Consider the following 11,678-nt stretch of genomic DNA (forward strand, 5'->3'; position numbering starts at 1 on the left):
TGTCAGGATTTTTTTGAGGACATGGTAGGCAAAAAAAGAAACTCAGGGAGGGGTTCTTAGCTGTGTGGTTGGTACATGTCTACCGGTTCACTCTGGCTTGTTCTGAGGGAATGTTTTCCCCTCAAAAGGGGCATGGCGCAAACAACCTGCTCTGTGTGACGCGGGTCCGGTTGTAAGTTGGTAAGTCCCGCCCATCCGCTAAACCCCCAGTGGACCTCTAGATTGAAAAATCGGCAATGCAAGTGAATGTGAGAAAATAATTATTTTCTGGTCCCGTTTGATTTGTGCCATGAATGTGAACATATGTCGTCTGTGAATTTTTAATATAATTTTTCATGTTACGAGTTTGACAGTATATTATATGATTCTTCGGCCATCAGTTGTGGAAAAGACATAACGAGAAAGACTACATGTCGCCTGTGACGTGAGCTCATCGCTAACATTAGAAGCTGAGATGCTAGTTTTTGTAACGGCAGGAATAAACACACATGGTAACAAAAATATTTGAAACATGTCTCGCTTCACTCAACACATTAACACTATGATACAGTGTGATTGTAAAGTTGTATGGTTCACTGTGTTCAAAGTCGATCTTAATAACCCTCTACATCTCGACCAAATGATGGTTGTTATGGGAAACTAGTGATCTGTCGTCTAGCGGAAAGTTGTAGTCCACAAAGTGCTCTCACACAAAGTTTAACCACATCAAACTTCTACCCGCTCAATTTTAGCATTCTTTACACGAAATTGTAATTTTACATTAAAAATTCACAGACAACATATGTTCACATTCATGGCAAAATTCAAACGGGACAAGAAAGTAATTATTTTCTCACATTCACTTGCATTAACGATTTTTCAATCTAGAGGTCCAGCAAAGGGCGGGACTTACCAGCTCTATACCAAGATAGCCTAACACAACCACCAAACTCATACACATAATGTAGCCTAGCCAGGCAATCACGTCCTATTGTCCTGAGGGGAGTTGGAATAGCAATAAAGTATGTAGGCTAGTAGTTATCTGTAAATGCAAAAGTTATTTCAGTGAATAAAAGATTCATCAACTCAGTGCATCGGAGGGGACAGAACCAGTTTGATTTGGCCCATAGACTGTATATGGCCACTTCAGTCTAAAGCTTTCCCTCCAGGTAGCCTACACGCCTGCTCAGTGAGCGATAGGGTGATTATGGAGATCATTTCACAAATAGACTATATTTTAAATATGTTTGAATTTAAATTAATTTATTTTTTTATTTTTGAGTAGCCCGGGACATCACGTCGACTGACGTAACTCTAGAAAATCGAACGTAACCTGAGATTTCACTCTGACGTAACGACTAGAAAGTTCCGGGGTAAGCTGTACGAAGGTCAGGAGACAACGTAGCTTCTATTTAACCGAGAGGCAGCCTTGTATGCCTAGTGTCGTGTGTTGTTATCCGTTAAAATAGTTTATTTTCTGATTTTAAGAACGAATAGTCCACAATGCCAAGAGGCAGCCGCAGCCGAACTTCAAGAATGGCTCCGCCGAGGTATGAAATGCACCGTAGTGATACAAATTGCCACATTTGATGGCAAGCTAACATTAGCATGTGAGCACATCGGGCATCTAACGTTATGTAGTTCTAGGCTATTCACAGCTAATGTAAACTAAAGTTAGCTTGCCAACAGATATCGGTGGACAGTCTGTACGTGGTGTTTGTTGTGTACTGTTATCATGTTGCCTCACTATTACAAGAGTGTTTATGTATGGTATTTAGTAGTTTATTGAGGTTAATAGTCTTTTTGCTACAAGGACAAAGTTACACAACATTGTCAACTTAGCTAACACAGCTAGCCTAGTCAACTGTTAGTTATCACATCACGTTGTAACTTAAGGTGACTGAATAGTGTAATAGCAGGAGCACATCGCTTGTTGATGTTGATATAGAAGATTGTAGCTCAAACGTAGCTAGCAGTTAAGTTAGGTAACTGTTGTGTTGCTTTTTCCAGCTATTCTGCCGCACCACCTCCTAGACCTGCTCCTAGGCCTGCCCCTCCACCGTCCTATGCCCCGGCTCCTGTTCATGCCCCTCCATCAGCCGTAGGTGCTCCCGCAGCTGCACCGAGGCAGCCCGGGATGTTCGCCCAGATGGCCACCACTGCGGCGGGAGTGGCCGTGGGGTCAGCTGTGGGCCACACAATAGGACATGCTATGACGGGAGGCTTCGGTGGTGGTGGAGGAGGAGGAGGACAATCTGAGGCTCCCAGGCCTGATGTTACCTATCAGGTAAGCACACTGAACAAGACATGGAATAATGCGTGTTGGATGTTTACAACCTCACCTGGCAGTTTAAGGGATTTATTTTCTACATCCGTTGGGTTTTGTGTTTCTATTTGAATGGGTACAAATTCACAATATTGCATGGACATGATTCAGAGTGACACAGACCTAACTGATCAAACATCTAATTGTTCAGCAGGAACCATACCAAGGTCAGCCCATGTACCAACAGCAACAGCAGCCCATGTACCAGCAGCAGCCCATGTTCCAGCAGGAACCCCCTCAACAGAGCCCCTGCTCATATGAACTGAAACAGTTTATAGAATGTGCCCAGAACCAGAGCGACCTTAAGCTCTGTGAGGGATTCAGCGAAGTGCTCAAGCAGTGCAAGTTCTCCAATGGTGAGTGTGCTGTTAGACAGTAATGTTTCTGTTACAGAGAAGGAGAAAGGTACTTAAGGATTATAGAGCTTTGCAGATAATAGGATTACATTTAACCATGGGGTTATTGGTGTTGATTTTAATAATTATATATGCTGTTATGTTGATTATATTGATCATGCATGTTGAACATACAGGCTTAAGTGTGTGCAACGTTGACAGAAGCAATCATGCATAGCTGACTTTTCTATTTATATATTGTAAAGATTGTTAATTTTAAACTGTAAACAAAATGGCAAGAAACAAGGCAATGCCCACAAATGTTTGCCTCTGCTTACCTAATTTGGACACACCTTTGGCTTTAGGGTCAATATACCACTTATCTCGTTTCACAGAATACCCTTTAGAACAGTTTAGTAAAGCTGATATTTAATTAGACAACTAAGTTATACAACTTAATAATAATATTGGTGCAATAATGCAATAATATGGGTTTGCCTCCATCCTAGTTCATTGTGATAATAGTTAGGGTTAGCATCCTGCTTCATACATGCATCTTTTGATAAAGAATTACATTTATTATTATTATTAATATTATTATTGTTATTATTATTATCATCATGTCATGTTTTAATCTGATTGTATATGCCTAAATTTTTTATTATTTTTGTCCCACAGGCCTGTCGTGACCACATCAGGATGCTGCTATTACACGCACAGAAGCATAACATGCATGTAATAATAATAAATGTAAAATTGCTCGGCCAACAGACTGGTTTGTGGTGACGAAAAACACACACTTCAACAGTATAGTACTCTCTTGTCTGATATCTGATAGTTTTATGACATACAGTTGATTTATATTTATATGATTTTGTTTTTTTGCTTAAATGTTAAATTGATTCAGAATTAAAACTAGACAGTATTATGTGAGTTTGGTTCTCTCTCTTTTTCATCTAGTCTTTTCCTAACAACTGATTGGCGCCTTTTTGTGTAGCTCACTAACGTCTATACATCAGCATAGATAAGGGGAACAAGGGTAAAAGGGTGTTCTGAATGCAACACTTGATATTATGAAAGCGGTAGAATACTGGTATCCTAAATGGATCTATCATGTGTTCTATAATGGAATCACTCCTGTACAGTGTTTTGTAAGGAGTATGTATTTCTCTTACGATGCTGAACAGAAACGTGCTGGTTTTATGGTTGCAGATGATTGAATTTCCCCTTGGAGATCAATAAAGTATCTATCTATCTATTGGATGGAACTAAAGATTAACAACAAAAAAGGTCAACCTTCGGATCTATGGTCTGCCATTTATCCTATATTTTAAAATAAAGCATGTTACACTATGATATGCTCCCTTTGCCTTCTGTATGCTGAAATCATTAAGAGCCTTGTTACATTGTAATTACGCCCTTTCAGACGTAAACCCATCCGAGTTTTCTGTTACATTAGATTCTGAAACAGATAGACTGCTCAAATGCTCAAATCAACAGTGTCTCATTAATATCAAGTACTGTAAAGATACGCACGGGGCTGCACACTGCTGTTTTAGCAGCCATTTATTTTTGGTTCATGACATTCAGAGTTGCCCTTCTGAAGTTAACGGCCAGCGTTCCTCCTGGGTGTTCCTGGAAGGACCAAGGCTATAGCATTGAAATTGAAAATTTCAGTCTGTGCTTCACGCGATTGTATTCCTGATGGATAATATTCTTCAATAGCAATGGAGTGTACTGCCTACATGGAATAACTGCTCGTTCTGGTCGGTAAACAGTGGACACGACATAAGGTAAATAGTAGTAGTCTATGTTGTCGCATAGGGTAAAAGGCAATGTAATGGAGTAGCAATATGTTAGTAATATATAATGAGCACACTATGCTGTAGCGTACTTGGGTACATAAACAATCAATCCAGGCTAACCAGTGACTTCTTAAGCCATACGCGTGTACAAATGCACGTGGAGCAGCTGTTGTAGCCGATTATATTACCTTTTTGTGGAAATGGCAAATTTTCCGGGCAATATCTGCTGCAGCAGCGAAAACGGTCTAATCTGTAAATTTATCCGGCCCATCGTATTTATTTTCAATAGCATAAACTGTTGCTTTGTCATACCAAAGCCTATAATGGTGCATCGGTCACAGGAAAATAAATTGGACAATACATTTTACCATCGATGACAATTGCGCAAAAAGGTCTTTTTGAAATTGTGAACGAAAATATGTTCATGCCTTACATATTGTTATATCTTACAACAGCTTAGAAGAAGAATCAAAGAAGAGTCATCTAAAATAACTACCAACATCTGCCATTCAAGACCTACCATGACCAAAGAGGATGAAATACCGGATTGGTCAGGGGCGCAGGAGTTTTATGACAAATATGACCCCAAAGAGATCCTGGGAAGGTAGGCTATTGTCTAATTGATTGTTTATCAATAGTTCATAAAACATATTTTAGGCTACGTCTAAGACTGGATATGTCCCCCATTCCTATTAAAGATACTAGACGACCTCAATATCTCATTAAAAACTCAATATGTAAATTAATGAGAAAACATTCAATTTAAATGTAGTTTTGCCTAGTGCTTGCATACGTTTGTGTTTACACAAAGCACGTGCGCCATGCTAGGCCTAAGGGTAGGGTACAGTCAAGTATGGCATCTTGTTTGTATCCAAGCCAGTCAGCGCCCTTGTTTGTCAAGAGTGTCAGAGAGAACAAGATGTCCCTCCTTTATTGACCCCTCTAATTAGTTATCTGTGTGGTCCAGTTATCAGCACTTTCCCATTAGTTTAAGTTTTAGTGCAGTGATTTGGCTTGTTTCCTATTCTTATTTTCTTACAGATTCAGTAAGTAATTGACTTTAACAAATAAAACCAACCACCTGAAAGCCCATTTTAGCTATAATAATCCAGTGAATAAAATGTATGTTGTGGACTCAAACAAACAAAGTCTTATGTGATAAAGAATGTGTAAATAGGTAGGCTAACCTGTTCTGATAGTTATGTGTTGTTTATCTGGTTAGTGTTCCCATTCATAAAGTCAGTGCAACACCAGTGTATTACACAGCATACCTAGATCAGGTGTGAGACACAACATGACCAGCATTTGCTGCCTCCACTGTTGGTATGTCAGTTATCATCAATTTCAGACTACTTTCCTGGACTGTTTATTTATCTTGTTTAAAACAGTATGGAAGATTTGTGAATTAGTGAATTCTGAAGTAGGAAATTCATTCATGCATTTAATTAATTCTGGGTCTTTTCTTACCTGATTCAAATGTTGGCCATAGGGGAGTGAGTAGTGTCGTGCGACGGTGTATTGACAAACGCAGCAGCCAGGATTATGCTGTGAAGATCATTGATATCACACCCTCTGATAAAATGACACCAAGGGAAATTGAGGAGATCCGAGATGCAACAGAGAAGGAGATTGACATTCTCAAGAAAGTTTCTGGACAAGAAAACATAAGTAGGACTTTGCTGAAATTAAATTACACCTTACAGCACCTGTAACCTTATACAACCAAGCATGTGTATAAGTATAGTATGTATGTACAAATATTCATAATACAATGTAGCCAGTTTACTGTACTACACTTTATCAATGTTATATTAATTATTAATGTTATATTAACATTCATCCTTAGCAGCGAGGGTTTAGGTGTCTGGTTTGTAGCTATAGTTACTGGGTTGGTTGTGGTTTGTGAGTTGTATACATTCAACATCTTTTTCTTTTACAGTCCAGCTGAGGGATTCCTATGAAACCAAGGCCTTTTTTTTTTTTGGTGTTTGACTTGTAAGTGTAAAGTTTCATTATGAGTAGTGTTTTTTGCAAGTCATGTCCTTAAGTATTTACATGTGCCATGAACTATTCAAATGAAGTGAACTGTGAATTAACTAAGTATTGACATGTAACTGTGGTTTTGTATTAACAGAATGAAGAAAGGAGAACTCTTTGACTACCTCACTGAAAAAGTTACCTTGAGTGAAAAAGAAACAAGGTTGGAAATTATATAATTTACAGCAAACTAAATCTGAAGTGTATTTGTATCAGTTAAAATTTTTTCACACATTTTGTCATTGATACCATTTATTAAAGTGATCAAAGAGTCATTGTGAATGTATGAAACTGTAGCCTGTATGTTTGAATGGATATGATTTTCTCCTTTGGGTTGCCTTATTGTGTCAGAAATGTCTATCTCTGTTGATCTAATAATAAACTTAAGGTAATTTAAGGAATTTAAGGTAATAAACATGTTGTTACCATTACAGGTAATTATTCAGTCTGTGTTTTTAAAATTGCAGATGTCAGTCTTATGGCTAAAGTTAATAATCTGGTGATGGCTGAGTGTCCTCTGTTTGTATGTCTGCAGAAAGATCATGCGAGCTCTCCTGGAGGTGGTCCAGTTTCTTCACTCCCAGAATATTGTCCACAGGGATCTGAAGCCTGAGAACATCCTGCTGGATGACATGGATAACATCAAACTCACAGATTTTGGCTTTGCTGTGCAGATCGCTCCAGGACAAAAGTTGAATGGTAAAACTGTGGCTTCCAAAGACAATATGGCTCCAATATGGCACCTATTTGTATAAGATACTTCTGAAGCATCTTTGACTTTAGGCAAGTCAAATCATGAAGTGCATTGTTATTGTTTTTTTTTTTGCCAGACGCACATTTAAAAAAAATGAGGGACTATATTGATTCTTGTGTCTCTAGTCTAGAACCTGTTCTGAGTCTGTCTATAATAAGTCTCTATTCTCACAGATGAGCACTAGGTGTCACTGTTTTACAGTCAGGGTAATTCTATTAACCCACAGCAGTTGAGTCATGTTATTTTAGCTCATGTGTCAGGGGTCAAGATGGAACAGGACACTGTCTACCATGTGCTGCTCACTAGTCAGTTAGACTGTATTCTGACCTTTCCAAAGCCAGCACAGTGACCTCTCTGAGAGCTTTATGAAGTAGGGCAGTTAGAGGTAGATGTACTGTAGACATGATAAAAATGCCTCCTATTCAGATGTGTTGTATGCAGGATACAATGTCAGAATTACTATGCATACTTCATGACAGGCTGTGTTCATTTAGGACAGCCTTTAATAAGAGATAGTATGGTGCCTGTGAGTCTTACAACCGAAGTGTATTTGAATTGGAGAAAAAAAAGAAATGACAGACTTTGACAGATAATATGAGCTTATTTTATCTATCAACAGCAGCATAGACCTCAAACAGTGTCTTAACAACTGTTAGTATTTCTGTCAAATGAGACCATCACATCTGAGATTTGTTTCATGTCTTCACACACTGCCACCAGGAGGCCTTCAGTAGTATTTAAAAAAGGTATCAGCCAATCAACTGCAAATCAACAGAAGAGTTGTACTTGACTGTAGCCAAGTGTAACATTTGTTTTATCAAATCATTGAATTCGCTTGACCAAAATGCACATGGATTACAGCACTTGATAATAATATCATATGAGTTGACCTGTTCTCATTAGAGTTTTGAAGTGTCTTTTTGTGTCTTTAGTATTTCTTGATGAATAGCAATACTATCTAATCAATGTACAGTAAAATCAACCACTGAATAAACTAATACATATGCCTGATGTAAACTGCAGAGGTCTGTGGTACACCTGGTTATCTTGCTCCTGAGATCATAGAGTGCTCCATGGATCCAGACCACGCTGGATATGACACTGCAGTCGATATGTGAGTAGTCAGAATTTGATCTCTTTGGTCTGTAATGATTATTTGATCTGTACAGGCATTTTGAATGCCCTTGTGCACAATGTGGTCACATGAGCTACCATTTCATCACTTTGAGTTCTGACTTGCACAAAAGACTAAGGTCATACTGAGTGTCTGAATCTATACATGCTAAACAATGTTTGTTGCCTGACTCAGTGCTTAGATTTTTAAATATTCCACTATTCATCCCATTATTTTGTATTGTGAACTGACAAACAGCAATGTTGACTGAAATCAAATACATTTTTTTTTAGCTTGAATAATGAATAATAAAACTGCTGTGATTTTAAGTATTTATCACCAATGGTGTATTAGGCAGTAATTCCGGAGCTCAAAAATAATGGGGGTAATGGGATTCAAACAAAAACACAATAGTGTAGACATACCTACATAGACTGACCATACCTGTATAGACTGACTCCTATGGTTCTTTCAGCTGGAGTTCAGGGGTGATCATGTACACCCTGCTGGCAGGATCGCCTCCTTTCTGGCACAGGAAACAGATGCTGATGCTTCGCATGATCCTAGCTGGGAATTACAATTTCAACTCTCCAGAATGGGAAGACCGCTCTGATACTGTCAAAGATCTGGTATGGTTTAATTGATGGTCCAGAATTTTATTAGACAAGAGTAGCACCTTAAGTTTCGAGCCTGTTTATTGAAGGAGCAATACCTTCACCCTAATAGATACAGCAGTGCGACAGAATTCATTTGCTGCTTGTCACTTGACGGCTCAAAAGCAATTGTGCGTCGCCAGCAGTTATTCCACTTATAATCTCTGAATTTCATTAGGATTCTGTGGTCTCTTGTCGCTAGTTGCTTCCTGTCTGAATGCAGCTTTACAATGCAAATGGCTTTTTTGACACAACAGTCATTCAGTGTGAATATGAATATATTTAAAACTGTACTGTCTGCCTTTTGTTTGTGCGCCTTATTCAGATCTCTCGGATGCTGGTAGTGAACCCTGCGGAGAGATACACAGCGGCGGATGCGCTGAACCATGCGTTCTTCCAGCAGTATGTCGTGGCAGAAGTTCGTCACTTCAGTCCATACAGAAAGTTTAAGGTGAGAGAACATGTGGATTGGATGTCTTTACTTATGAGGGCATAAGCACTTAACTGTAATACGGTAGTCTTTAAAGGAGGTCTGTCAAATTTTTTTTGATGTTTTTGTGATCAACTGTTTATTGAAATTCATAAACGGGGGCATGAAATGAGATACAAAAGCATACACATGATCATGTAAAAAAGAGTTTAGAGTGGAAACCAAAAGATAAAATACAAAATGATAAAATGTTGAGTGTTGAGTGAATGTAATCCAGACACCATGCTCTAGGTAACAATTTTGTATATGTCCTTGCTTCTGTAGGTCATATGCATGACTGTGCTCGCCACCATGCGAATCTATTGCAACTACCGTCGGGCCAAGCCTGTGACCAAGGAGGTGATCCAGAGCGACCCTTACGCAGTGAAGCCCATCCGCAAGCTCATCGACGCCTGTGCCTTCAAGATCTATGGACACTGGGTCAAGAAGGGCCAGACCCAGAACAGAGCAGCTCTCTTCGAGAACACTCCCAAGACCATATTGCTGTCCATTGTTTCAGAGCCTGACTCTTCCTCCCACCATACATGGTAACAGCCATTGAATTTGGACCCAAGGTACTTGACTCACAAAGTGGTATGATGGAATCACAGGTGCCTAATGGTGTTGTTGTTTACGTAACAGAGGGGCACAATGAAATTAAATATATTTTAAAGCAGTCAATTCATACATCTGCTCTACATGTTACATGAAAGGGTCTTCCCTGAAAGTAAGGGTTTACATGTTACCTGTACTGAAGGGTGAATTCCCTCTGTTGTACTGTAAGACATTATACTGCATCTGCACATCAATGGAGACTGCCTGCAGTGTATGTGGGAAAATCCTATTAAAATTAGCAGTCTCAAGTCTGTTAGATGAACACCATACTATCTAATGCAAATTATATTTTTATTTATAAATTATTTTGGTTTTACAAATGTTTAAAGGACTTACATTCTTTCATTTATAAAATCTTTGCACTTTGTAATGTGTGTAAAGTGCTATTTACAAAATACAATGAATAGAATATTCAGTGTGTTCTCTGGGACTCTACATGGTAATATACATGCATGTTTGGTGTTGCCTTGCAAAGTAAGTAAGAGTAAGAGTTATCTACCATTTCATTATACAAAAACATTTATCAATGAATGCATTGAATAAACTAAATTGTAACTATACCCTGCTTAAATTCTGAAATTGTTGAAACTGTGGTGTGTGAGTGAGAGAGAGAGAGAGAGAGAGAGAGAGAGAGAGAGAGAGAGAGTCAATTAGGGGTGTAATGGTACACAAAAAATACCTTGGTGTTGAAGTCATGGTTCGGTTCATTTTCAGTACAGCAAGCCTGCAGGTACTGTTATAATTCACTGACAAAATGATGTGCATATACTTTTTAAAAGGTGTCAAATGTTTTGTGATGTTAATAAACTAAACTGACATTATGTTACGTCACTTAATTTGTTTATGTGCAACATGGTCCGCACGTAAAAAAAAGCCTACACTGTTGATTAAAGTTAAAGACTGTAGTCGGTACATTAATGCACATGAATTTGTGTACCTTTAGATAGATAGCTAGATAGATATATATCCTTTATTGCCACACAACAATGTTGGTGGTTATTGTTGTTACAGAAAGAGGTAGCTCAAAGGAGAAAAGAAGGAAAAACGAAACAAACATGAATTCAAACATCAGTCAGGATAAAATGATAAAAAAAAGTCATGACAAAAACATATTTGGCCACCGACTGCATTAGGGTAAGATGGTGAAGCCAGATTATTCTGCATCCTGTTCTATTGTGGCATGGGCAAGTAAATAATATATGTACAATTCTAGATGAGAACTGAATGACAGATTTATAATAGCACAATTGTTTATATCAATTGATCATTATTTCCAGTAGGGATTATTGTGTGACATGCAAACTTTGTCTAATCCCCCCCACACACACAATTCCAGTGTCTTCAGTAACAAGTCAGTAACTACTGTACTGTTAATAATATCAACAGCAGTGTGACTGCCCTGACTTGTCAGCAGACATTCTGATGAAAAAGTAATCCCCAGGGTGTGTTCACACACTGCATAAATTTAAAGCCTACTCTGAGCCCAGGGCCATGTAGGCTCAAATTCAAAGAAGGGCACATGGAATCAGACCAAATTATATATATTAATATAATAATAAGTATGTATGAACATGTCAGATTTCATGTCTGA

The 11,678-nt window shown here is 38.4% G+C and overlaps 2 protein-coding genes across 3 annotated transcripts; both read left to right on the top strand.

The window, feature by feature from the left end:
- The first annotated feature begins 1,336 nt into the window (after positions 1–1,336).
- Positions 1,337–3,573, top strand: chchd2 (coiled-coil-helix-coiled-coil-helix domain containing 2). 2 transcript variants are annotated; one of them, XM_048265068.1, is made up of 4 exons: positions 1,337–1,529; positions 1,990–2,266; positions 2,460–2,661; positions 3,319–3,573. In XM_048265068.1, the coding sequence occupies exons 1-4, from the start codon at positions 1,483–1,485 to the stop codon at positions 3,327–3,329; spliced, it is 537 nt and encodes a 178-aa protein (XP_048121025.1). In that variant the 5' UTR covers positions 1,337–1,482; the 3' UTR covers positions 3,330–3,573. The 2 variants fall into 2 exon arrangements, with proteins under 2 accessions (XP_048121025.1, XP_048121024.1); XM_048265067.1 differs by having other exon boundaries at positions 1,338–1,529; positions 2,457–2,661.
- Positions 3,574–4,147: 574 nt separating this feature from the next.
- On the top strand, positions 4,148–10,908 carry phkg1a (phosphorylase kinase, gamma 1a (muscle)). Its single transcript, XM_048265066.1, is given in 11 exon segments — positions 4,148–4,433; positions 4,901–5,049; positions 5,935–6,113; positions 6,385–6,416; positions 6,418–6,440; positions 6,580–6,645; positions 7,018–7,181; positions 8,260–8,350; positions 8,826–8,979; positions 9,329–9,454; positions 9,758–10,908. Coding segments are annotated over 10 exon segments (1,185 nt in total). The 5' UTR covers positions 4,148–4,433; positions 4,901–4,966; the 3' UTR covers positions 10,025–10,908.
- The last annotated feature ends 770 nt before the right edge of the window (positions 10,909–11,678 follow it).

The sequence above is a fragment of the Alosa alosa genome, chromosome 15 (genome assembly GCF_017589495.1).
Source record: "Alosa alosa isolate M-15738 ecotype Scorff River chromosome 15, AALO_Geno_1.1, whole genome shotgun sequence".
Taxonomy (NCBI): domain Eukaryota; kingdom Metazoa; phylum Chordata; class Actinopteri; order Clupeiformes; family Clupeidae; genus Alosa; species Alosa alosa.